At 43.0% G+C, this 27882-nt stretch overlaps 1 protein-coding gene across 1 annotated transcript in view; it reads right to left on the bottom strand.

Moving 5' to 3' along the window:
- Positions 1-11958: 11958 nt before the first annotated feature.
- Positions 11959-27882, bottom strand: part of Ercc3 (ERCC excision repair 3, TFIIH core complex helicase subunit) — a 29500-nt gene continuing 13576 nt past the window's right edge. Inside the window, exons 10-15 of the mRNA XM_042685200.1 lie at positions 26818-27020; positions 20981-21077; positions 19387-19504; positions 15746-15864; positions 13861-14013; positions 11959-12413 (exon numbers count right to left, since the gene is read on the bottom strand). Coding sequence (XP_042541134.1) covers positions 12282-12413; positions 13861-14013; positions 15746-15864; positions 19387-19504; positions 20981-21077; positions 26818-27020 — 822 coding nt within the window. The 3' untranslated portion in view covers positions 11959-12281. The remainder of the gene's footprint in view (positions 12414-13860; positions 14014-15745; positions 15865-19386; positions 19505-20980; positions 21078-26817; positions 27021-27882) is intronic.

Below are 27882 nucleotides of genomic sequence, written 5' to 3'. Positions count from 1 at the left end.
AGCAAGAAAATTCTCAGTGCCCATTGAGTACATCCATCCAATTTGAAGGCCACAGACTTACCCAGTGACCTGATGGCCATTTCAACAGAGTTCATGTGTCAAGGACTTGACTAGTGACATTTGGACACGGAGCAGCATTAGATATTGTACACAAGTCTACATGCCCACCAAACAACTGCCCGGCTAGAAATGGTGCATGCACAAGGACCACAGGATTAGGTTTTATTCATCATTAAAAATTCTCCCTCTACTGTTTCCATTTTAGGTCTAGCTAAAATAAGGAACATACAGTATGGAATAGGAGAAACCCTTGGTCTCCTTGGCACAGGCCAAAATTTTCTTAATAGAGACCCTGAAACACAACAAATCAAAGAAAGATTGGACAAGTGGGATTGCATGAAATTGCAGAGCTTCTGCATGGCAAAGGACATAGCTAGCAAAATCAATAGAAAGCCCACAGATTGGGAAAAGATCTTCACTAGCCATACTACGGACAAGGGTCTCATATCTAAAATATACCTGGGAACTCAAAAAATTAAATCCCCCAACAATAACTCCTCAAAGAAACAACTGCCCAATAAGTGGGCTAAAGACTTAGAGAGAAACTTCTCTGAAGAGGAAAGAAGGATGGCCAATAGACACATGAAGAAATGCTCAACCTCCCTAGCCATAAAAGAAATGCAAATCAAAACAACATTGAGATACCACCTCACCCCAGTTAGAATGGCTATAATCAAGAACTCTAATAACAACAGATGCTGGAGGGGATGTGGACAGAAGGGAACCTTACTGCATTGTTGGTGGGAGTGTAAACTTGTTCAGCCACTTTGGAAAGTAGTATGGAGGTTCCTCAAAAGACTCCACATAGAGCTCCCCTATGACCCAGTAATCCCACTTTGGGGCATTTACCCAAATGATCACAAACAAGACCACACTAAAGCTACCAGCACAACTATGTTTATTGCAGCTTTATTTACCATAGCTAAGATATGGAACCAACTCTGATGCCCCTCAGTAGATGAATGGATCAAGAAAATGTGGTATATATACAGAATGGAATTCTATTTCTCCATCAGAAAGAATGCCATTGCCCCATTTGTTAGGAAATGGAAAGACTTGGAAAAATTCTATTAAGTGAAGTAAGCCAGGCCCAAAGAAACATAGGTCCCATGGTTTCCCTTATTTGCAATAACTAGTATATATCTGAGACAAGCAGAAAAGGTCAGATAAGTTGATGTTAGGTGAAATGAACCCCAAGGTAAGTATTCAAATGTTTTTTTTTTCTTTCTTGGGATTGTTTCTAACATATTTATAAGATTATTTCTTTGTTGCTTTGTATGCTCCTCCCCCACTGTATAACCTCTGCTTTCACTGTATTTGATGTTGGTATAATTTGTGGAGGAGAAGGGAAAAAACAAATCATCTAACTAGGGGTACAGGTGGACCCATTGCAACAATGAGATGTACAAGTTGTTATGTTGAAAAACGAACTTTACAACTTTGGGGGGGTATGTACGGGGGGGGGGGGGGGGAGATGGGAAGGAAGGGGAAACAAAGGAGGAGGCAACAATGCTTGGTAAGAAATGTACTCATTATCTTGCCCATGTAATTGTAACTCCTCTGTAAGGTATTTTCACAATAAAAAATAACAAAACAAAAAAACAAAAACCAAGGAGCAAAGTAAACTGAGGAACAAAGTCAAGTTCCAGGTTTCCTGCTGGATCAGAATCCATAGCCACTTCAGATATGATGCAGATGGGATTCACCCAACACTCTTCCAGCCTTCATGTCCTGAATTTAAACACTTTTTCTTTCTATGCTAGTGCTGGGACTTGAACTCAGGGCCTGGGTAGAGTTCCTTAGCTTTTTTGCTCAAGGCTGGCACTCTACAACTTGAGCTACAGCTCCATTTCTGGCTTTATGTTGGTTAATTGGAGACAGCAGCTTCACTTTTCTACCTAGGCTGACTTTGAAAACAATCATCAAATTTCAGCTTCCTAAATAGCTAGAATTATAAGCTCATATGAGCCACTGGGTCTCAGCTTATGAATTTAAATGTTCTTAATTTGTGCCTTTAGTTCGATTGCTCAGGTCTACCATTTCAATGTAGAACCAATTATGTGTCCCAGGACAGCATTTATTTTTATTTTTTTTTTTTTATTTTATTTTTTTATTGTAAAGCTACTATACAGAGGGTTACAGTTACATGAGTAAGGTTATGAGTACACTTCCTCTTGAACATTGTTACCCCCTCCATTGTTTTCCCCCTACCATCCCCTCCCTCCCTCCCTTCCCCGAGGTTCTTTTTTTTTTTTTTTTTGATTGTGATTAAATGATTACATAATTTCAAAGTCACAAGTTCATTCTAACTTCCCTGGAGCAAATTGTCTACCACAGTCTGTAATATATAACAGTGTTCACATGTTATATACCATATTTGTGATCAGCAGCATGAGGATATTTAGTAGTGGTTCAACCAGATGAGCGGGAGTTCTTTGTTTCTTAAGTCCTGTTAGTTTTGTCGTATCACTAACCTTTTGGATTTAGCATCCACTTATGAGGGAGACCATGTACCGTTTGTCTCTTCGTTCTTGGCTTACCTCGCTCAACATGATTCCTTCTAGCTCCATCCATTTCCCTGCAAATGCCATTATTTTGTCATTTCTAATGGCTGCATAATATTCCATTGTGTATAGATACCACAATTTTTGGATCCATTCATCTGTGGTGGGGCACCTAGGTTGTTTCCATATCCTAGCTATTGCGAACAGTGCTGCAATAAACATGGAGGTGCACGTGTCCTTGTATATTGGTTCCTTTTGTTCAGGGTAGATGCCTAGAAGTGGTATGACTGGGTCGTAAGGGAGGTCAATCTTTAGCTTTCTAAGGACCCTCCAGACTGCTTTCCAAAGTGGTTGTATAAGTGTACATTCCCACCAGCAGTGTAATAGGGTTCCTCTTTCTCCACATCCCCTCCAGCATTTGTCGTTGGCTGATTTGTGGATGTGGGACATTCTGACTGGGGTAAGGTGGTATCTCAGGGTTGTCTTTATTTGCATTTCCTTCACCACCAGGGATGATGAACATTTCCTCATGTGTTTCTTTGCCATTTTTATTTCTTCATTTGAGAAGTCCCTCTTTAGTTCCCTTGCCCATTTAGTAATTGGTTTGTTAGGTTTGGGAGGGATTAGTTTCTTGAGTTCCCTGTATATACAGGATGTTAACCCCTTGTCTGATATATTGCTGGTAAATATTTTTTCCCAATTAGTTGGTTGTCTTTCTAGCTTAGTTGCGATAGATTTAGCTGTGCAGAAGCTTTTTATTTTAAGGTAGTCCCATTTGTCGAGTCTCTCTCCAACTTGTTGTGACCCTGGGACTCTGTTCAGGAAGTTCCTTCCTGTGCCTATTAGTTCAAGTGTCTCTCCTACTCTGTCCTGCAGTAGTTTCAGAGATTCAGGTTTAATGTTAAGGTCTTTAATCCATTTTGAGTTGATGTTGGTGCATGGTGATAGGCTGGGGTCCACTTTTAGTTTTCTGCATGTGGCTGCCCAGTTTTCCCAGCACCAGCGGTTGAAGAGGCTGTGTTTCTTCCATTGTATGTCTTTGGCTCCTTTGTCGAATATCAGCTGGCTGTAGGCCTGTGGATTTATATCTGGATCTTCTATTCTGTTCCATTGGTCTTCGGGTCTGTTTTTGTGCCAGTACCATGCTGTCTTTGTGATTATAGCTCTGTAGTAGAGTTTGAAGTTCGGCATGGATAGCCCTCCCATATTGTCTTTATCCCCTAGAATTGTTTTGGCTATTCTAGGTCTTTTGTTGTTCCATATAAATTTTTGGACTGTTTTCTGTATTTCAGTGATGTACGTCATTGGGATTTTAATAGGAATTGCATTGAATTTGTATATTAATTTTGGAAGTATCACCATCTTTACTATATTAAGTCGGCCTATCCAGGAGCATGGGAGGTCTTTCCATTTCCTAGTGTCTTCTGCAATTTCTTTCTTTAACTTTTTATAGTTCTCATTAAATAGTTCTTTTACATCTTTGGTTAGGTTAATTCCTAAATATTTTATTTTTTGGGAGGTTATTGTGAATGGGGTTGCTCCCTTTATTTCCCTCTCTTCCTGTGCGTTATCAGTGTATAGGAAGGCAACTGATTTTTGTGGGTTTATTTTGTATCCTGCTATTTTGCCGAAGTGACTTATGATTTCTAAAAGTTTGGGGATGGAGTTTTTGGGATCGTGGAGGTATAGTATCATGTCGTCTGCAAAAAGGGATAGTTTCACTTCTTCTTTCCCTATGCGGATCCCTTTAATGTCTTTTTCTTGCCTTATTGCCCTGGCTAAGGGTTCTAGGACTATGTTGAAGAGGAGTGGAGACAGTGGACATCCTTGCCTTGTTCCTGTTTTTAGGAGGATTGGTTGTAGCTTTTCCCCATTAAGTATAATATTGGCTATTGGTCTGTCATAAATGGCTTTTATTGTTTTTAGAAATGTTCCTTCTATTCCTATTTTCTCCAGAGCTTTTAGCATGAATGAATGTTGAATTTTATCAAAGGCCTTTTCTGCATCTGTGGCGATAATCATGTGATTCTTGACCTTGGCTCTGTTGATATGCTGGATTACATTTATTGACTTACGTATGTTAAACCATCCCTGTGTCTCTGGGATGAAGCCTACCTGATCATAGTGTATTATTTTTTTTATGTGTTTCTGGATTCTGTTAGCTAGAATCTTGTTAAGGATCTTTGCATCTGTGTTCATCAAGGAGATTGGCCTGTAATTCTCCTTTTTGGTTGGGTCTTTGCCTGGTTTGGGGATGAGTGTGATATTGGCTTCGTAGAATGAGTTTGGGATAGCTCCCTCCTTCTCTGTTTCTCTGAAGAGCTTGAGGAGTATGGGTATTAGTTCTTCTTTAAAGGTCTTATAGAATTCTGCTGTGAATCCATCTGGTCCTGGGCTTTTTTTTGTTGGAAGACTTTTGATAGCTTCCTGTATCTCATTATAGGATATTGGCTTATTTAATTGGTTAACTTCTTCTTTGCTCAGTTTGGGTAACTTGTATTTCTCTAAAAATGCATCCATTTCCGCCAGATTTTCTTCCTTTAGAGAGTATAGCTTTTGAAAGTAGTCTGTTAGAATTGTTTGGATATCTTGGGTACGTGTTGTGATGTTTCCCGTGGCATCCCTAATCCTATTAATATGGGTTTCCTCTCTTCTTTTTTTAATTAATCTTGCCAACGGGCCATCAATTTTGTTTATTTTTTCAAAGAACCAGCTTTTTGTTTGGTTTATTTTGGTTATGGTTTTCTGATTTTCTAATTGGTTAATCTCTGCTCTCAATTTGGTTATCTGGCTTCGTCTAGTAGCTTTAGGTCCCATTTTTTCTTGTTTTTCTAGCTGTTTTAGTTGCAACATGAGATTATTTACTTGGTCTGTCTCCATTCTCTTGATGTGGGCACTGAGGGCAATAAATTTGCCCCTCAGGACTGCTTTTGCTGTGTCCCACAAGTTTCTTTGTGAGGTGTTTTCATTTTCATTGAGTTCTAGGAAATGCTTTATTTCTTCTCTGATCTCTTCTGTTACCCAGGCCTTGTTAAGGAGTGTGCTGTTCAATTTCCATGTATTAGAGAAATTTCTGCGGTATGCTTTGTTATTGAGAGCTAGCTTGATTCCACTGTGGTCAGATAGGATACAGGGGATTATGTCGATCCCTTTGTATTTGCTTAAGTTCCTTGAATGAACTATGATATGGTCTATTTTGGAGAAAGTTCCATGAGCTGCTGAGAAGAATGTGTACTGTGTTGTTTTAGGGTGAAATACTCGGTAGATGTCAGTTAATTCCGCTTGAAGTATGGCCTCACTTAATTCGGTAGCTTCTTTGCCAATCCTCTGGTTGGTAGACCTGTCCTTTGGTGAGAGTGGCGTGTTAAAGTCTCCTAGTATTATCGTATTGGGATCTATTTTATTCTGTAAGTTTGAGAGCATTTGTTTAACATATCTGGGTGCACCGATATTTGGGGCATATAAGTTGATGATGGTTATATCCTCCTCTTGGATTGTTCCCTTTATTAATATGTAGTGTCCGTCCTTGTCTTTCTGTACTGATTTTAATGAAAAGTTTATTTTGTCAGATATCAGGATAGCTACACCTGCTTTCTTATTGGGGGAATTTGATTGGTAGATCCTTTTCCACCCCTTCACTCTGAGTTTGTTTGTATGTTTGGCTGAGAGGTGGGTCTCCTGAAGGCAACAGATGGATGGGTCTTGTTTTCTGATCCAGTCCTCAGTTCGTTTTCTTTTAATTGGCGAATTCAGCCCATTTATATTAAGAGAAAGTATAGAGAGATGCATTGTTGTCCCTGCCATTCCGTTTTCCTAAGTTTTTCTTCTTTCCTTTCCTCCTGTGCTTGCTCAGTTAGACTTTGAGTAATGCCTGTTTGGGGCAGGTCCCAGTTCCTGGTTGCTTTCTTCAGGTTGTGTCCCCCCTCTTAGAATTCTTTGTAATGCTGGCTTAATGTTTATGTATTCATTTAGTTTTTCTTTGCTATTAAAAGTTTTCTGTTCTCCATCGAATGTGAATGCTAGCTTTGCCGGGTATATCAGTCTGGGTTGGCAGTTATTGGCTCTCAGGGCTCGTATGGTGCTTTCCCAGGCTTTTCTTGCATTCATTGTTTGTGTGGAGAGATCTGCAGTGATTCTAATTTTTTTCCCGTTGTAGTATAGCTCCTTCTTCATTTTTGCTGCATGCAGGATTGTTTCCTTATTATTCAGATCCATCATTGTTACTATTATGTGCCTAGAAGTGTTTCTCCTGGGATCTTGCTTGTTGGGTGTTCGATAAGCTTTTGTGATGTAGTTAAGATGGTCGTTTTTGAGGTGGGGAAAATTTTCATTGACTATCTTGTTAAATAGGTGTTGCATTCCCTTGCTCTGGAATTCCTCACCTTCGTCCACTCCGATTATGCGAAGGTTAAATTTTTTAGCATTATCTGCTTGCTCTTGAATTTCCCTTTGGTTTAATTTGAGTGATTTTTCCATATCTGTCACTTTTTGGTCCAGTTGGTGTATTCTGTCTTCTGTATCTGACACTCTACCTTCCATTTCATTCACTCTGTTGACCGTGGCTTCTATTGTGGTTTGCATGGTGGAAATGGATCCCTTTATGGATTCAATGTTGGTTCTCAGAGTACTGATCTCACCTCTCAATGAGGTGATATCAGTATGCATTACCTCTAATTTGGCGTTTATCTCACTTCTTACTGAGGTTTGTGCAGCTTCTATTTTTGCATCCAATTTTTGTTTGATATCCTGTATATCTTTTGATAGTTCATCCTTGTGCTCTTTCAATTTCTGATCCATTTCTCGCTTTATTTCTTGAGTCATTGCCTCCAGCAACCCTTGGATGTAGTTTTTGTCTTCCATTCCTGCTTTGCTCCCACTGGGGCTCTCCCCTGCGTGGCTGCTGGCTTTTGAGGTGAGCTTGCTGTCCTGGGTAGTGGTAAACCTTGTGATTTTTCTCTGTGATTTTCGCATGGGGGTTCAGGAGACTGCTCTTCAATCTTGTTTTGGTGTGTCTGTCTTTGCTTGGTTGCTGATTCTCTATTGGTAGAGAGAGTCTGTGCCTGATCTGGATTCTGTTGGGAGCCTATTTCCAGCTGCTATTCACTTAGGATTCTCAGCTCTCTGCTGTAGCAATTCCCGCCTTTGGAAGGGTTGAGCAGCCTAGACTGCTTGTGTTTGCTCCTGCGGGTGCTCTTGGGAAGATCAGATGCTCTGGATGCACTCTCCCAAATACTGGAGTCTGCTATGGGCTCCTGATGTGTTTTTGTTTGTTTGTTTTGGGCTGGTTGTGGGCTTGAACTCTAGGTTTGGGTGCTGTCCCTCAGCTCTTCAGCTCAGGGCTGGCACCCTACCATTTGAGCCACAGCCCCACTTCTGACCCTTTTTGCTTTGTTCAGGCGCCGGTCCCCTGGCCTGGTTCTGGCCCCAGCCTGGAGCGCGCTCGTTAGGCCTGTGCTAATGTGTATACCACCTTGGTTATGCAGCCTGGAGGACACAGTTCAAATTTCTTCTACTGTTGGTAGTCTTGACCCAGGGGCACTGTTCCTGGCTTGAGCATTTAAGCTCCCTTCCCGGGGCGCTCTTGCTCTGGCCTGGCCAGCAGAGTGTGCTCCACCGGCTGGTGGGGCTCTCGAACAGTTCCCAGTTTTAGTGGGTCCTGTGGTCCGGGTGTTGGGGTAGGGAGTCTAGGTCAGGGTCTGGGGATTCCCTCCAGCTCTGGTCTCCCTTGATGGATTCCCTGTCCCCTGATGGGTACTCACCCTGTAGGTCGTCAGTTGTTGTTGCAGTCCGTCAGTTGTTGTTGCAGTCCGAGTTCAGTTGGGGTGGTTGCGGGCTGGGTTGGGCGGCCCCCCGCCGGGTCGTTGCTATCGCGATTGGGCGGGTGGTCTGCGGACAGGTCCCTTTGTGGCGCTGCTGGTGCCGGGCGGCTTTGGCGGGATGGAGCCTCTCTGCTCCGGTGGAGAGTGATGGGTGGGGTGGGATCCTCCTGGAGACTCCCGGCTGGTAGGTTTCTCTGTTCCTGGCGATCCGCTGTTCTGCAATCCGGTACCTGGTGATCTGCAAGCAGCCCCCTGTGTCTCTGTGGCTCCGGCAGCCCCCGCCGGGCCGGCTGGCCGGCGGCTTGGCGCACTGCCGCGCGGCCAGTAAAGGTTGGGGGAGGGGTCTTCGCTCTTCTCTGTTCTGAAATTCTTCTTTTCCTCTCTTTCTTTTTTTGTTATTTTCCACCTCTGGTTTTTCTCTGAGTGTTCGTCTTTTTGTTGTTGTCGGTCTCTTGGGGAGATTAAAGGTTGGAACTCGAACTCTCTTTTTGGTTGGAGAGAGCTGTGGCGTTTCCCTACTGCCCCGTCGCCATCTTCCAGGACAGCATTTAAAGAACACTGTGGCTATCATCCTAAGGCAATTTTCTGACTAGCAACTACTTGCCAGGCCAGATAGTCAGCCCTGGGCTTAGGGAACAAAGGGCAACTTGATCTGTCCTGGAGAGGACACAAGGCTTTGCTTCCAGCTCTTTAGGATAACACAGGTGGCAGGTAAGCTGCTGAACCATAGTCTTCTACTTGTGACCTCTCACCTGCCCCATCCCACCAAGAAGCAGGGCCATTTCCCTCATCAGGGTGGAGTCAGAGCTGCAACAGGGGTATGTACTAAATTCATTTCTTTTTCACAGTTAAGGAACTGAGCTGGCTAGTCTTGATGAGGCATATCTGTAAGCCCAGCACTCAGGAGGCTGAGGCAGGAAGATCTATAGGTTTAAGTCCAGTGTAGGACACATAAGACACAACGTGAGATTTTGTCTCAAAAAAAAAAAAAAAAAGACTGATGTGCATGGCATGCCCTTAGACCTTTGTGGGCATTTAACCTCTGACCTTTCTCTTGGCCTTTCAGAATTGCTTGCTTGTTCTTCTTAAGTAGAACTTGCACCTTAGGTCTCCTATATACCACAAGGTCTATTTTCCGGAGCGAGCTTTATATATTCACTGAAGAAAATTAAAGCTACAGTTTTCCTCAGGCCTTTTTCTAGACTTCTCCCTGAACAGGAGCTTTTCAACCTCTCTTGCCTTTGTTATCTGAGGCCTGGTGTTCCAGGACCCCTTCCTCCTTCTACCTGGTCACACTTACATTCCTTATGCTCCCTCAGGCTACCTTTCCCTAAAGATCCTCCCAACCTGAGTCTGGAAGGAGGCCCCTGAAGGCTGGATCTCACCAAACCTGCCACTATGGCAGCAAGTGGTTCTAATTCTGAGACTCATCTTCCTCATCAGTAAAATGGGTGATGGAGTCACCAGATCATTTCTGTCTTCTTCAATGCTCAGTCAACAACAATGGCTCCCAAAGGTTGGGCCAAAGATTTCCGTGGCTAAAATGGGTGGATTGTTGCCTTTCAAAACTTGCATAATAGGGTAACAGGCAGAACTTTCTAAATTTCCTTTAGGTGTTTCTTAGTTCGCACTACATTCTGAACTCAAATATTCAGTACAGTTAAAATTGTACATTTAGAGATTAACATTGAAGGGATTCTCAAAGGAAATTCAAACCAAAGCCTTCATGCTTCTCTGCTTGAAAAGTTTGACAAAAGCTTGCACAACAAGCATATTTGGTTAAAAACAGAAACAAACAGCCAAGGCAGTGACCAGTGTGGCTTCCTGCTATGGCCTGCAGAGGGCACCTGAGAGGTAGACAACTAACCCAAACAGCACCACTTGCAAGGAGAGAGGTGGTGCCCTCAAGCTCAGCCCATGCATGACATTAAATATAGAGCTTCAGTGTTGACCCCCCCATCACCGATAAAAGATCAGCTACAGCCATATTCAGGCCAACCTCAATTCTCTGTAGCCTGGTCTGGGCATATGTAATTAAGAAGTTCCCTGGGGGCTTTTTTTTTTTGTCGGTCGTGGGGCTTGAACTCTGGGCCTGGGTGCTGTCCCTCAGCTCTTCAGCTCAAGGCAAGCGCTCTACCACTTGAGCTACAGCGCCACTTCCAGTTTTCTGGTGGTTTATTGGAGATAGGAGTCTCACGGTCTCTCCTGCCCGGGCTGGCTTTGAACCGCGATCCTCAGATCTCAGCCTCCTGAGTAGCTAAGATTACAGGCGTGAGCCACCAGCGCCCGGCTCCTGGGGGCTTTTATAGTCAATGTTTGGAGAACACTCATATGCTATGGGCCACTGGCCTTTAACACTCCTTTTTCTTGGGGGCCACCAAAGTCATTCCTGAATGGATCAAATAACTGCCAATAGCCAAGTCTCCTTGGTTAACCCAGACATTCCTTAGTAGCTTGGAACACAGCCTGGAAAGGGCTGATTGGACAGGAATAGAGTGGCAACTCTTAAAATCTTTTATTAAACATTTATAAATCTGGATACATTGCCATATCTCCTAAAAAATATTTGCAAGGACCTTTGTAACCCCTAAGACAGTTTTGCTGGTGAATATTCTGAAAAATGAGGAAAAAGTCTCGAGTTTAAAACATCTGTAAAACATAAAGCAAAGCTTTAACATTCTACTGTATTTCCCCAAATGAAAAATTACAAGTTTTTGAAATTTTATGTGCCCATGGAACCACTTTATTAAAGTGTAATTCACAGAACTAGTGTCTAATGAAATATGTATTAAGCTGGGCACAAGTGACTCACGCTATAATCCTAGCTTCTCAGGAGGCTAAAATTCAGAGAATCTCAGTTCAAAGCCAGCCCAAAGAGAAAAGTCTGAAACCAAATCTCCAAAATAACCAGCAAAAAGATGACCTGGAGGTGTGGCTCAAGTGGCATGGGAAAAAAAGGAAAATAATAAAGGAATTAATTATTAAAGATCTAAGGAGGGCTGGGAAGGTGGCTCAGTGGTAGAGCGCTTGCCTTGCATGCCTGAGGCCCTGGGTTCGATTCCTCAGCACCACATAAGCAAAAAAAAAAAAAAAAAAAAAGATCTCAGGATTCTTATTATAATAGGAAGCCAACTACCAGCAGTATCGAAATTGCATTTGGGGGGAAGAGATGAGATGGTCTCTCAGAGATGAACCAGCAGGAGCTATGTGCACAGTCCATTTCCCAAAGAGGTGATGTAAGCATGCTGGAGGGCCTGCACACAGTGGACATCTATCTACCACTGACCAGCCTATGAAGGGGAAGGGAATCTGCAGAAACCAAAGCCCAACCTGAACCCACAAGAAATAACCCCTGCTAATTGTCAAGCTCTCCCCTCCATCTGGACCTCCAGTCTCCAAGCTTCCAGGCCGCTCCCCATCCACTGTTCTTCCATCTTGCCATGGGTCTCCACAAAAGCTCCATTTTACTGCTTTGGCTCTGCTATAAGTAGAAACTTTATAGAGCCTGGTTACATAGTCATAACTAATATCTGTAACAAGACTTTAAAAAAAAAAACAACTTCTGTAACAAAGGATGCCCAGGTGTTCCATTTTTATTTAGAACATCAAGATAAATATGCCTTAAATAGTACAAATCTTTATATACAGGATTCATTCTCCCACAACTCTTAAAAGACTAAAAAAATACTTTAGCCTTCTTCTACCTTAAAGCCTGAGAAGCCTATGAAGGAAGATCCAAACTCCAATGCTGATTTTCTGCAACACAGTTACAGTCAGATTTGGTTTGGCCAAGGCTACAGGAAAGTATGGCGCTCCAGACAGAATCTGTTACACTGAGAAATCCTTTCACATAGCTGGTGCCAAGCAGCTACTCTTCAATGGAGCAATCTGAAGGGAGTCACTTCCTAAAGCGCTTGAAGAGCGGGTGCACGTGTTTAGTTGAAGCCTTGCTCCTTGAGGAGTGATACTCCATGTACACAGTGTCATCTGCCCCAGACATGGAGCTCATGGTGCCAAAGCGCCGAGACACCTGCCAGGAGGGGGGGAGAACCCAGACCACAGTTAATCTTCAAAAAGAAAAAAGACCCTTTAAACACTTATGATTTTACCCAACGTATTTTATTACTTTACAAAGGGTCACTGACCACTTACTAGATGTCATCACTGTTTTAAGCATCTTACATATATCACCTAGTCTAACCCTCACAACTATAACCCTCACTTTACAGAAGAGAAAATTGAGGCTCAAAGAGGTTAAGTAACTTGACCAAGATCACAGCTTTTCAGGAAATGGCATTTAAACACAGCCTCAAGACTCAGTTCTTAAGAGAATGCTACATTGCCTCTTTTAATGACAATGTCTGAATGAAGTGCTGAAGATAGAATGACCATGGGGTCTTATTAAAAGTAGAAAAACCCTTTACCACTGAGCTACATCCCCAGTCCCAGTGAAGTTGCTTTCTGGTGGTGCTTTTTGGGTTGGTCTTGAACTCAGGGTCTAGGCACTGTCCCTGAGCTTTTTTGCTCAAGGCCAGGATTCTACCACTTGAGCCACAGCTCCACTTCCAGATTTTTGGGTACTTAGAGATAAGAGTCTCATGGACTTTCCTGCTTGGGCTGGCTTCAAACCATGCTCCTCAGATGTCAGCCTCCTTAGGAGCCAGAGGGAGTTAGGCAATTCCCTGGGCTTCAAAGCAGACTGTCTATCTCCAGCAGGTCTCGGCTAGAGGGAGGGGAGTACCTGCCCAAGTGATAGCTGCTCCTTCCTTGCCTTGCCTTCTTCCAGCCACTGCTTACCTTTAATTCCAACTGAATTTCAAAAGTACCTGACTGAACAGCACTTTTCTCCTTGAAGGTGGTAAGAATTCCCATCATGAGGCTCTCAAAATTAATTATACCATATACATTTACCTGTAATTTAACAGGTACTCAGTAAGTATGACTAAAATACTATTTCCAGAGGACTATAAATTTTTCAAAATAAGAATTGAAGTTACTTAGACCCATCCTACAGGATGGAAGATTTGCTGTATCACTAAGGAGGGAACCAGAGGCAAGCTGACCTGCCCAAAGTCAACAATGGCAGCTACTGTGCTGTCACATAACATCTTCTGCACCAGCGGCCTGCTAGAGAGAGGCTGGGATTACCTTTATGCCATGCTGGTTCCAACATCAAGATACTAAGAAATACTAATGGCAGACTATCAAATGATTAAATAGGAGACCAGCTGCAGTCACTGGAAGCCCAGTTGTGTCTAACTAGATGTATACAAGAAGAAACATGCCAAAAGGTTAACACGGGCTATTTCATTACTCTCTTCTCCGAATAATTTTGTTTTCCAAAACTCACATAGCTCTTCAGAGAAAGTATATGTGTGTATGCATGTGCATGAGTACCTGTGTGTCTGTCTGTTTAAAAGGGCCTTCAGGATCCTTCAGGAGCAGTGCTACCTCCAGCCTTACCCACACACACGCACCTGACTGGACTTGGAGCCAAATTCTCCTGCTACCACCTCCTCTTCAGCATCCAGATCACTGGCTGCCAGGACTTTCTGTAGGAGCTGCTGCTGCTCCTCTTTTGTGGAAAATGCCAACTCTTCGTCCTCCATGCCAGCAAGCTTGGTGATCACCTGCAAACCCAACAAAAGGTGTGTCCCCTTTTGTTCACTCTCCCATGAACTTACTCTACCCTTTCCTGGGTCCACTTACTGTGGTCATGCTAGACCAGCTGGCCAACAATAGAGAACTCCTATCTGGAATTCCACAGATCAGTGTCAGAGCCACCTTCAATGGGAAACTTGCCTAATGATTCACAATCATTGCCTAATGTTCTCTGCATCAAAGAATTGCAAAGGAATGTACTCCCAACAGATAGCATTTAATGATCACAGGTAGAAGAGCATCAGAAATCTCAGTGATTGTAAGACATTTCATTTTCTCATCATACACCATAAAAAAGGGAGGGGGATGGAAAGATGCATGCAGGCTGAGCCCTTTGACCAAGGTTCCTCCACTTGACTGCTCAGCCCTCTGGGCTTCTGTAAGGAGTTAGCATTTTCCTAAGGATGTCAAGAGTTTTAATTCACCAGGGATACTCATTAGACACTATAAAACTTGGGGAGGGAGGGAGTTTGGGAGGGAAAAGAATTGGGAGAAAATGAGAGGAAGAGGTGACACTGTTCAAAAAGAAATATACTCATTACCTGACCTATGTACTGTAACCCTTCTGTACCTCACCTTTATAATAATTTTCAAGAAGTTTATTGGCCAGATTTTCTTTTATAATGCAAGGTGACAACATGGGATGATTAGGTAAAGAAACTTTCCCACACCAATTCTCCTTATAAGATTGATAAAGGAAAGTTGCTATAAGTAAGAACTGAATGAGACTTGTAGGGATCCAGGCTTCTAGAAAATAGAGAATGGGATACCTTTGCCTTGGCCCAACAACTCCAGAGTCAAGACCCTGGAAACTTAGCAAGGGCTACTCTGGGCAAACATAGCTGGGCTGACACAGATGCTATGCATACATGGGCCTTTCTGTCAAGCTAGCCTTTCAAAAATCCTCTTGCCCTGTGCCTCTGCTGAGACTCAGAAGTGTGAGTGCAGTATAGATATGGGCCGCATAGATTTGGATGGATGGGAAAGGTTATGATGCAAGACCTCCAAAACAACACCTCAAAACCCAGGTATCTACAAGGTCTGAAAAAGTGTCACTGACTGATAAAAGAACAGAGGCCAGACAACCCCACATCCTCTGTATCAGATTAATAATGGAAACTGTCGTCAATGCACAAAGAAGCACAAAAGAAAATTCATTTGAAGAGGCAGTCTGTTGCTGTTGTTAAACCAACAATCAGGAAAGCTGGGGCTGGAGGGCAGCTCACTAGCAAAGTGCTTAACTAGTGTTTCTAGTGTTTGCAAGGCCCTGGGTTCCATCCCCAGCACTGCAAATGTGCATGTATGCGTGCACACACATGTGCATGCATGCATGCACATGCACACACACACACACACACACACACACACACATACCAGTGATGTCCTGTTAGTAGACCATAGGGAAGATTTTTGTCTCTGCTTCCACAGCTCCCCATCTACTTTCAAATTATGACACACACTAATGGTCACAGGACCTTAGTACCTTGGTACGTCACACCTGCCAGGCTAGCACAGTCCTGACCAATGGCTAGCACCTGTCCCCTGCAGGATACTCAGACAAATGAGTTTTAGGCAAGGCCTCTAATCCCCTAATTCTATGTGTCTACTTGAAGTTTGTCTCAGGCTGGTGCCTGATTTCTTCTGGAGGCCAGAGACCCAAAGAGGCCTTAGTTGTGATCTGAATGAAGACCAGATACATACCTTAAAGCTATAACCCTGATCTACCAAGAATCTCTGCCGTTTGGTAGAATATGCCATTTCCTGAGTGTCCTGGGAAACCAGTGAGTAGAAGAAGGCATTGTACTCCTCTGCAACCATGCCTGCAGGGAGAAGGGGAGAGAAGGCAGGAAAAGATCACACCAGCTGTTAGAACACCAGGAGCTAAGCGTCGCCATGGGAACTCTCAGCAGTCAGGAAATAACCACAGACTTCACAAAAATGAAAGCTTTCCTTGCTTTTAAGACCATTAAAAGCAACAATGGCTCATGCCTGTAATCCTACCTATGTAGGAGGCTGAGATATGAGGCTCAAGGTTCAAAGCCTGCCCAGCAAGATAAATCAAAGAGACTCTATTTCAAATTACCCAGCAAAAATTCAGGAGTGAGTGTATGGCTCAAGTGATAGAGCACCAGCCTTGAGCAAAAAAGCCAAGCAAAAGCATAAGGCCCTGAGTTCAAGCCCAAGTACCAATACCCCCACTCCCCCCAAAAAAGTAAAAAGAAGGGCTGGGAAGGTGGCTCAGTGGTAAAGCGCTTGCCTTGCATGCTTGAGGCCCTGGGTTCGATTCCTCAGCACCCATAAGCAAAAAAAAAAAAAAAAAAAGCCAGAAGTGGCACTGTGGCTCAAGTGGTAGAGCGCTAGCCTTGAGCTGAAGAGCTGAGAGGCAGCGCCCAGGCTCAGAGTTCAGGCCCACGACCGGACCCCCCCAAAAAAGTGAAAAGAAAGAACTTAAGGTATAGATGGAGTGTTAGAACACTTGCCCAGCATGCACAAAGGGCCTGGATTTGACTGCCAGCACCAAAAGAGGAAAGAAAAAGTAAAAGACAATCCATGGGAGCTGGGAAGGTGGCTCAGTGGTAGAGCGCTTGCCTTGCATGCCTGAGGCCCTGGGTTCGATTCCTCAGCACTACATAAGCAAAAAGAAAAAAGCCGGAAGTGGCGCTGTGGCTCAAGTGGTAGAGCGCTAGCCTTGAGCTGAAGAGCTGAGGGACAGCGCCCAGGCCCAGAGTTCAGGCTCCACGACTGAACCCCCCCTCCTCCCCCAAAAAAAGACAATCCATGGAAGGAGAAATATTTGCAAATTATCTAACCAATAAGGGACTTGAACTTAAAATATACCAGAAACTATTAAAACTCAACAATAATAGTTACTTTATAATCCAATTATAAAATGGCCAGTGAACATACAAACTATTGTGAACACTAATCAGGGAACTGTAAATCAAAGCCCCAATGAAGTATCGCTCTACTAGGATGGCAGAACCAATAGACAGATAGTCACAACTGTCACCAAGGATGTGCAGGAAATGGAACTCTCACATATGCTGGTGAGAATGTAAAATGGTATAACTGCTGCAGGATGATGTCTGGCAAGTCCTCAACACCTGAGTCAGTAATTCCACTTTCCTACACACCCATCCATGAGAACAGAAACTATATCCATAGAATTATCTGTACAGAGTTTCATGGTGACATTATTCTAAAAACCTAAAAGCAGCAACAATCCAAATGTCTATCAATAGATGAATGGTGTAATATGTTAGTACTGGAGCAGAAATAGGCTCAAGTACCGACCCAAAAATATGACCTTCTAGATAACATGATGCTGAGTGAATGCAGTGTCACAGAAGACCCTCAGATGTATGAGTTTCTTTATATGAAATGGCCACAATAGGCACACAGAAACAAAAAGAGATTTATGGTTGCTTAGAACTACGGAGTGGGAGCGAGGGGGAATAAGTGACCACTAATGAGTCAAGTTTCCCTTGGGATATTTTATACATACACTGTGATGATGGTTGCATGACTTCTACTGTGAATGTACTAAAGCCCAGGTAACTAGATTTTTTTTGGCAGTGGAAGGGGGGGGGGGGGGGTGCTGGTCTTGGGGCTTGAACTCTGGGCCTGGGCGTTGTCCCTCAAGCTCTTCAGCTCAAGGCTAGCACTCCACCACTTGAGCCACAGCGCCACTTCCAGTTTTCTGGTGGTTTATTGGAGATAAGAGTGTCATGGAGTTTCCTGCCCAGGCTGGCTTTGAACCAAGATCCTCAGATCTCAGCCTCCTGAGTAGTTAGGATTACAGGCATGAGCCATCAATGCCCGGCCAGATTTTTTTTGGAAGTATAGGGGCTTGAAACTAGGCCTCTGGGTTTCCAAGGCAGGCAATCTACTATTGAACCACATTCCAACCTCTTTATTGGCTTTAGTTATTTTTCCAATAAGGTCCTGTGAAGCTCCTGTTTTGCTTTATTTTTCTAATAAGGTCTTGTGTTTTGCCTAGGAACAGCTCAGACTACAATCAATCCTCCTACCTCCTATGCTTTCCACATAGCTGCGATTACAGACATATGCTGCCACATCTGACTTGTTGGTTGACATGGATCTCAGTAACTTTCTTTCTCAGATGAATTGGAACCAAAATCCTCCTGACTTTGGCCTTTAAGTAGCTAGGATTACAACCATGAGCTACTATGTCAAGCCCTTAGAACTACCTATTTTAAGAAGAAATTTCTGGAAAGGAAAAACAGAAACTGGGACAGAAAATACTGAGGGTGAAAAATCAGATCCTTGACCATTTTATCCTCATATTTAAAATGTACTGCCTGTTAATTCAATTGCCTTATGAGAACTGAGAGATACAGAATGGGGCTAGATCACAAAATACAATTCTAATCAAATCTAAAGGGGTTTTCAAATTAGGTTTGCTTCTTTTTTGCATGGCAGAGTAAGAAGGAACCAATTGTATTATCTAGCTAGCAGCTTCCTGTATTGTTACATCAGCTCATCTCGCAAGTCTTTTGAGATATAGGTATGTCTCCCACACTTGAGGTGGCAAAAACAAAACTCACAGGACAAATTACTTGCCACAAACTACACAGTCAGTCTGCCACTAAGGAAAACAATGCTGTTTTGACTATCTGTCCTGTCTCCATGTTTTTAATAAACTACCTGAATACAAAATATGATTCCAACAGACTGCTAATCCTTTCATTATTTCTGGAAATAAGGCTTCTATCTTTGTCTTAGGAGAAATGTGGTTATCTCTGAGCAGCAATGCCAGTCCCCTACATTTTCCTCATTGGGGTGTAGGCCCTGTTGCAACACTTAAAAGGGCCAAGATTTCCCTCACTCCCTTTAGTCAAAGATTGTGCAGAACTGACCTAGTTCCTCAGATCCTGAGTGAACCTCACCTAGAGAAGTGTTCTTCAGTGACTGGAAGTGGTGTAATTATTTGGTTAGCTACCCAAGCAGTTCCTGTCAATCCCTCCTTTCCTCCTGACTTCCAACCGCTCTGCTTCCAACTGCTCTGCTTCCACTTATGGTCCTTCTGTGCTGACATCAGTAGGCACTGCTGCTCCAGGCCACCTTAGTATCTATTAACAAAACTACTCAGCATAGAGCATAGCCCTTTCAGTTCCAGGCCACTGCATGAGAAATACATACTTATGTACTCCTGGTATGGAAAGTAATGAGGACCAAGGAGTTCTGGTCCTTGTTATGGGATCCTCAGCCAAGGACAAAGTTTACCCTCACTGCACACACCCATGGCTCACCCCTACCCTCGATCTAGCTGAAGTAGTACCCACCCACCTGAAGTACTAGGCGAAGGATAGTACTTTTACCTTTTTTGGCACGGAGCACCCGTCCGAGCCTCTGGGCCTCTTGCCGCCTGGAGCCACCGTGGGATGATATCTGAATGAGAACATTTGCTTCTGGCAGATCAAAGGATGTGTCACCTACCTACAGAAATGAAGCAGCTATGAGTCTGGAAAGGTTTTGTGTGGTTTTAATATATGAATTTAAAAAAGAAACCACCAGGCTCAGAATAGTGCTGGGGATGGAACCAAGGACCTTGAGCATGCTAAATACTACCACTGAGCTGCCTCCCCAGACCTGGCCTAGACTTTAAATAGTTCTGAAGATAATTTAGCTCTCTATAACCAGGTCCTGATGTTGCAGACACAGGTGAAGCAGCGGGTGGACCCCAGAAGGGCCCCTTGGAAACCTAGGTGAGTTCTAAGAGCCATCTGAAAGAATCACTGCACCACTGACCCACCACCATGATTCAGCAAAGTTCAGAGTGGATGAGGGTGACACAACTCGCTTTGAGTAATGGTTGCTCTTTTGGCTACAGAAATAGGTCTGCACGAAACCACTGGAACACGTATTTAATAACCAGAGACCAGCTCCACAGGGATATATCCTGTGTGGGCCACTGCCCTGAACTGGATCCTCACTGCAGGCCAGCTTTCAGCTTGTGAGTTAGGACTACTAAGGTACCCTAACACAGATATGACCACCATATAGGGAAATCTCATTTCTTCTGGGCTTTAGGTCTGCATCTGAGTGGTCTTCTAAAACACTGGGCCACAGCTTTTGGTGGCAGAATAAGACCTTCCCTGAGCTGGGCCTGTGAAGTCTGCCTTGGTACTGGCCACCCTCCATAATGGCACACCAGTGGCCAAGATGGAGGCTGCAAAATATTATAAAAAACTTAATTCTCACCCCGAGTATGCAAAATGTAAACTCCACAAAATGTTCAATGACGTACTATATTTTACATGATCATTTCTGTAATTATCTGTAAGTTACAAATATATAAGTGTGTTTCTTTATATTATATACTTAAGGCAAGGAACTTTATAAGAAAACACATTTGTACTCCTGAAGGCATACTTGAGAATAAACTATTGAGCAAATTACTGCATATCTGAAAGCACAGAGTATAACAGACCATCTGCACAAAAATATAAAGAATTACCTGGGTACCAGTGGTTCAAGACTGTAATCCTAGCTAGGGAGGAGGAGATCTAAAGATGGTGGTTCAAAGCCAGCCTGGGCACTAAGTCCCTAACTCCATCTAATTAAACACTAAAATGTTGAAAGTAGAGCTGTGGATTTAGTGGTGAGCACTAGTTGTAAGCAAAAATAAAACTCAGGGACAGTATCTAGCCCTTGAGTTCAAGCTCTAGGATGGACACACACACAAAAAAAAGCAATATAATTTCTACATTCTAAAAAAGAGGAAGGAAAAGATTAAGGCTGCTTCTTTCATTACTCACAGCTAGTATCCCTGACCCTGTTTCCAGATGTAGGATATGTGGGAATGGAAAAGTGCATGGGAAGTCCATGAAAAATGAGTTATCATTATCCAGGAATTAGAATTTATCTCCAAGGATGCTAGGAACCTCATCCCCATTGGCATGCCATACAAACCTTGGATATGAAGATAGTGTTGATTTTGGGGTTGTGCTTGAAATTTTGGAGAATTTGCATCCTTTCTCCTTGGGATGTAGGACCATAGATATAAGGTCTAGAAAAGGACAAAGCTGTATTAGACTACATACAGGATCACACCTCCATTACTCCGAAAGCATGTCAGAAGAAAAAAGGGAGCCCAAACAAGCTCCCTTTCAGAGGAAGCCCTCTCTCAGCCTATCTTATAATCTACCACACTGGTTACTGTGCAACAGCACATGGAGGGTCATTCTCTCCCCTTGAAACATTCATTGCTGGGCAGTTTTTAAAGCTTCCCAATGACCCTAGCAATAGTGATTATGGTGATTACAAGAACAAAGGACACACCAGGTATCCAGGGCCTAAGTATGCCAAGCACTCACCTTAGGTACATTACCCCCCCCCCCCCAAAAAAAATCCATACCTGCTAGGGTTTCTTAGAAATGTAAATAGGTAGGTTTCACGTTCCCAATTTATATACAGGAAACCTGGTCAGGAGCCCTAGAGGGTAGAATCCACTGTGCCTGTCACACAGCCCAGGCCCATGCCTTCAGGGCAGGATTCACAGGGGCTCAGACCCACTGCTTTTGCATGCAGTGCTACCCAGTGCTATAAGAGGTCCACACATGTGCCTACAAATAAATCCCTTGCCTCCAGGGAGGTTGGGCAGGGCCTGGAAGAGCTATATACACAGGCTAAGAGCCTATGAGCAACCTAGCCACAGCTACCTCCCTGGCACTAACCGTGGTCCAGAGCACCACACAATCCCATCATTTTCTACACATCATGCTGGGGGAAAAAGTGGGAAGTCACATTTATGATGACAGCCTGTCTCTCATACTTAGGTTTTTAGGGGTTGTTTTCCTATTCACCCACCACGAGAAAATACACAAATGGAAAAATTGTACATTTCTGAAAGTTTCTTTCATGGCAAATGTAACAGAAGGGAACTATATGAGACACCAGGTACAAGAACCTTCTGTGGTGACCAAGGGTAGCCACACCACAGAGGAGCAAACAACTTCGCTGAAGTACTGCAGTTCCAAAGAGGACTCGGACCAAGTCCAGTGTCACTCCTAAGATGAGGCTCTGCCTACTACCCCACATTGCTACATAACCTTAAAAGTCTCTACTGTAACATACTTTGGTGATAACCATTCCCTTCTTCGGGAAATGGGAATGAAGGAACTAAAAACTTCAAAAGCTTGGAGACCAGGAATGGAGCAAGGCCCAGGATCCACAGCATTATTTCAAAACCAAGAAAAACAAGACATACAAAAATACTTTCTATAGTTAAAGGCCAGAGATACAAAAGATTATAAACAAAGCTATAAGTAAATTCCACTACACAAGACCATCACAATTGGTTATCAAATTGGTTATCTTTTCCTCTGCCACTTTAGCTCAGCATTGATAATATCAGGCAAATTAACATCTCTGCCCAAACAGATGCCTAAAGACTGCAGCAAGCCTCAGGTGTTCCTTCAGGTGCAAGGAAGCCACTCTGTGGGCTCAGGAAGAAACTGGACGGCACTGCAGGAGGAAGGAGTAGAAAGGAAAGATGTTTTTTAAAAATGATACAGCGAATACATGCACTGTCACTGTCTTGCTTAAATCAACATAGATGCTACAGTAAAGGACTAAAAGGACACACACCCAACAAAGAGAACAGAGAGGAAATAAAGAGCAGAGGAAATAACAGCAGATGAGAGAAGTGATAACATTGTAGAAATAAAAAGCAGACAGATGCAGGTATAACCTCACTAACACTCTAGAAAAGAAAGCACCTAAGCTGGTTGAGGGCAAGCCAATACAGTACAAACCCATTTTATCTGCAAAACCAATCCCCAGTGGCAATGGAAGGCAGCATGGTAGGTAAGATGCCAGCAGGTCAGGCAGTAAGTGTGTGAGAAGCATATACTCTCAATCCCACATCCAGCATAACTTCTCTCACCTGACAGGAACCAGAGCCCTAGATCTAATCAAAGCCTGCAGAGCTGAGTGTGGAGGCAAGGCAGAAAATGAAGCAGGGAGAGGAAGCACATCCTCAAAGTCAACCCCAATACCCCACAACCTCTTCTCCTCAACTATATACTGATACTCAGGTAATTAAAAAATTTATCTCTAGAGAAAACACAAGAGAAAAGACTTAGAGACATTGGAACTAATCAAGCTTGTGACAAAATATCCAGTTCATTCACCTGATCACTCTACAGAGAGAACCACAAGTCAGCATGTTGACTGAGCTAGAGAAAGGTGTGTCAGATTTTAGTGACTGGCTCTCAAAGAAATTGCAGTCTGATTACTAAAATTTAGGAAGTCCCTAAAAATAGTCAAAGAATCAAAGCAAACACACCGAGAAAAAATAGTAAAGGGTATAGAACAAAACTTCCAAAGCTTCCAGAGTCTCAAAATTACTATTAAGAACTTTTAATAGTTTATAAAAGTTTCAACAGAAGGGTTGGAAGATAAAAGGATGAAAATAGAAGGAAAAAAGATGATTGGAGGAGCTGTTAAAAAAAAAAAAAAATCGCTGGGCACTGGTGGCTCACGCATATAATCCTAGCTACTCAGGAGACTGAGATCTGAGAATCGCAGTTCAAAGCTAGCCTGGGTAGAAAAGTGTGTGAGACTCTTATCTCCAATAAACCACTAGAAAACTGGAAGTGATGCTGTAGCTTAAGTGGTAGAGCGCTCGCCATGAGCTGAAGAGCTGAGGAACAGCGAGTGCCTGGGTCCAGAGTTCAAGCCCCACAACTGACAAAAAAAAAAAAAAGCCTCTAACATTTGACCAACACAAAGGACAGAAAGAACAGAGAACAGAGGTGATTAACAAATAAAAAATTTCAGAACATAAAGAAAAAAGATTGAGATATATCATTCAGAAATTTTACAGGGGGCAGATGCTACCTAACAGCTTCCTGAGAGAGATATACATCACTACAGATACAAAGGAATCAGAGTGTACCAGACTTCCAGAAAGCTTCGATGGAAACTCCAGTGTTAATACCCAGTCATAACCAAACTATAAATCAAAGCCAAGACTTTGCAAGCACTCAAAATTCTAGCAACTTTCCCTTCTTCATACCTTCTCTCAGGAATCTACTAGACATGTGCTCCAATACAGTAATTGGCCAAGAGGTGATCTGGACTGGGAGAAGGTCAAAGGAGTTTATAAGGTGATCTCCAAAGATGCTACAGCAAGCTGGCTAGAGCAGAGCCAAGTAGGATAAAGTGCTGGATCCCACTAAGAAAAGCAAGTAACTGAACTGAGAAATTACCTGAGTCTACTGAGAGATGAAGGGTCTAGAGAGGCAATAACTAGACAATTCCAAAAAACAAATATTTACAGTATATGGCTTTATTTGGACAATACTTATATAGGGCCAAAATAATGTAACAGTGATTACTAATTTAACCTCAAACTTGTGCTATTCCCATATTGGAGAATGGCAGGAAAGGAATAAAGGAAATAAAGTGAAATCTTCAACTTCGCACAGTAGAAGTTAACAGGCAATTCTTGGACTAATCCAAAAATTACTGTATAAGCTATCAAAAATAAAGAGATTAACAGCAAAGACAACGGCTGCCTTCATGGAAAGAAGGCAAACAGGTATGAGGAACTGCCATTTCTCATACAGTCTACATGGTAACTTTGATGAAAAGGAAAACCTAAGTTTAATAAAGGTACAATTTTAGATACTACCGAAACTTAATCTTTCTATGCCTGTTTTCCCATCTATAAAATGGGATAGCTCATATGGATGAGTGAGAACTAAAAAAACCATACACTTAAAGACAGGAAAGTCTGTGAGACTCTAACCTTCAATAAACCACTAGAAAACCAGAAGTGGCGCTGTGGCTTAAGCGGCAGAGCGCTCACCTTGAGCTGAAGAGCGCAGGGACAGCGCCCAAACCCAGAGTTCAAGCCCCCTGATGGACAAAAACAAAACAAAACAACAACAACAACAAAAAATGGGGCTGGGAAGGTGGCTCAGTGGTAGAGCACTTGCCTTGTATGCATGAGGCCCTGAGTTCAATTCCTCAGCACCACATAAGCAAAAAGAGAAAAGCCGGAAGTGGCACTGTGGCTCAAGTGGTAGAGCGCTAGCCTTGAGCTGAAGAGCGGAGGGACAGTGCCCAGGCCCAGAGTTTAGTGCATAAGCACTATCACTTTAAATAGTATTCTTTGCTACCACAGTGACTATATACTTCCATAGCTTTCTGGAGGGATGGGGGCTCATTTTTATTACAATTTGAAATTGCTTTGCTGGTTTCATATTTATTTGTTGTATTTAAAGTTTTCATTATTGTAAGAGTGATTTTTTTTTCAGTATATTTTATTCATGGGGGTCATACTATACTCTGGAAGAAAAGCAAATTTAAAAATTCAAATTGCCCCCCCATTTTTAAGTATAGTGAGTTGCAAAAACCCAGGGTTTTTTTAATTGTTAATTCCTATTTATTTATTCTTGAGCTGTCTGTTTTAGTAGCTTAATGATTGAGTATGAAAAATGTATCTGTGTGTGATTATTGCTATTTATTAAATTTTAAATACTTTGCTGAATGTCATTTTAGAGCATGTTTGAGGTCTTGTGTATTTGTCCTGTTATGCTGTCAGGAAGAACTGACTAAAATGTTTTAATATGTATCAGAAATTAAATTTTTTTATTGCCTTGAAAAAAAAAACCAACAAGGAGGTGCTGGGGAAGCTAGCGAAGCCACAACAACTGAGCGGCCTCAGGAGACTTCACGGCCTGCAGATCTACGACAGCAAAGGGCAGCGTTCACCTTCATTTGATTTTGTGAATCCCTCATTAATCATGTCTTGGGGAAGCCAGGATGATAAATCATGGGGCCACGCTGGAGCTGACAATCAGCCTGTTCACCCAGAGGCCTCCTCAAGCCAGCCTCCCTATCACAGAGCGGTGATCCTAGATGGAGGCCCTCAGCGGCTGCCTCTCTTCAAGCAACAAGTGACTGTTGCAGATGTCTGGAGACAGATGCAGAAGGTAAACCAAGCCAGAAAGAGGTTGGCTGAAGCCTTAAAAGCTGACAGCCTGGCCAGGCAGGTAGAGGGTCAGAGAGGGAGAACTGAGATGAGTGGGCTGGAACTTTCATCAAAATGGAAAAGGTCCCTCGGAGGACACCTGATGTGAAGGCTGGATAGGGGGCAAGGTTCATGGTGGAAGAACTTCTCATTTTTACTTGTTAAAAAAAAAACAAAAAACAAAAAGAAAGCATACACCTAAATACTTGTAGCACCTGGCTTACTAAAAAGAGAAGCTGGTCTGTATTCACTCTCTCCCATCTACCTTTGTGAAAAAGGATTACAGAAGGTTCTGAACTCTAACACTAATGACACTTGAAGCCCTGCATTGCTGTAGGAGGAAGCACAGACCTTTCTTCTTACTTGACAAGCAACCCTCCCCTTGCCAGGTTTTCAACACAGGCAGGACAGCTGGGCTGCTGGCCTAGCCATCCTGCTTTCCTAGCCCCTGGACGACACAGTGTGGCCTCCAACCCACCCTCAGTTCCCACTCAGTTTGAAACAACCAGTGCCAACTCCCATCTGCCTTTGGAACTGATTCAAGACAGTGCCCATAGAGTTTAGCATGACTCACTGGCCTGCTCTCAGGGATAAGAAAAGCCATGTTCCTCTTTTCACAGGTGCTAACCTCCAACTCTACCTTCTCTGTCTTATCTCTGTCCTGTGACCAGAGAAAGAGAAACAGATCTTTCAATTGTAAGAAGTTTCTGAAAGCTTCAGGGAAGATACAAGTACCTTCTGCACTCAATGCATTTGTTATTCTTACTTGTTTAGCCGAATGGCATATTCCTTCAAGGCAAATACATTGTCAGCAAAGACAATAATCTTGTCGTTCCTCCTTTCATGAAACTTAATCAGAAACTGGCAAGCTCTGAACTTGTTGGGGTTCATGGTGTATAATAAGATTCGTTTCTTCGTTTTGATTGCCACATACTCCCGGTAAAACTCAGGGGACATTGGACACCAAACCTAGAATGCAATAAGAACCACCAATCTTAAACATTATGCAAGTAAAAAACATTTTTTTTTTGGGGGGGGGGGAGAGGAGGGTTGGTCGTTGTGCTTGAACTCTGGGCCTGGGTGCTGTCTCTGAGCTCTTCAGCTCAAGGCAGCATTCTACCACTTGAATCACAGCACCACTTCCAGTTTTCTGGTGGTTTATTGGAGATAAGTCTCACAGACTTTCCTGCCCCGGCTGGCTTTGAACCATGATCCTCAGATCTGTCTCCTGAGGAGCTAGGATTACAGACTTGAGCCACCAGCACCTGGCTGTAAGTGGAAATTTTTTTTTTAATTTTTTATTGTAAAGATACTGTACAGAGGGGTTACAGTTACATGAGTAAGGTAATGAGTACATTTCCTATCCAGCATTGTTACCCCCTCCTTTGTTTTCCCCTACCATCCCTTCCTTCTCCACTTCCCCAACTCCACCCTCCTCGTAAGTGGAATTTTTTTTAAGCCACTGTTTCAAAATGATACAAGTACCATCACAATATAACGTATCTTGCTATCTCTCTCTCTCTCTCTTCCTCTCTCACAAACCAAAAGGAAAAAAGAGAGGAACACATATAAGCCTGCATTCACCTACATTATTTTAAAAAATTCTTTTACATTAAATTTTAAAAAAGTAAACAGATTTTGCCAGGTGTTGGTGCCTCACGCCTGTAATCCTAGCTACTCGGAAGGCTGAGATCTAAGGATCACAGTTCAAAGCCAGCCTGAGCATGAATGACTGTGAGACTCTTATCTCCAATTAACGATCAGAAAACTGAAAGAAGTGTTGGGGTTCAAGGGGTACTAGCTTTGAGTTGAAGAACTCAGAGACAGCACC

The sequence above is a fragment of the Dipodomys spectabilis genome, unplaced genomic scaffold (assembly GCF_019054845.1).
Source record: "Dipodomys spectabilis isolate Male_0828 unplaced genomic scaffold, ASM1905484v1 ptg000094l, whole genome shotgun sequence".
Classification (NCBI taxonomy): domain Eukaryota; kingdom Metazoa; phylum Chordata; class Mammalia; order Rodentia; family Heteromyidae; genus Dipodomys; species Dipodomys spectabilis.
This window is presented reverse-complemented; position numbering and strand designations above follow the sequence as displayed.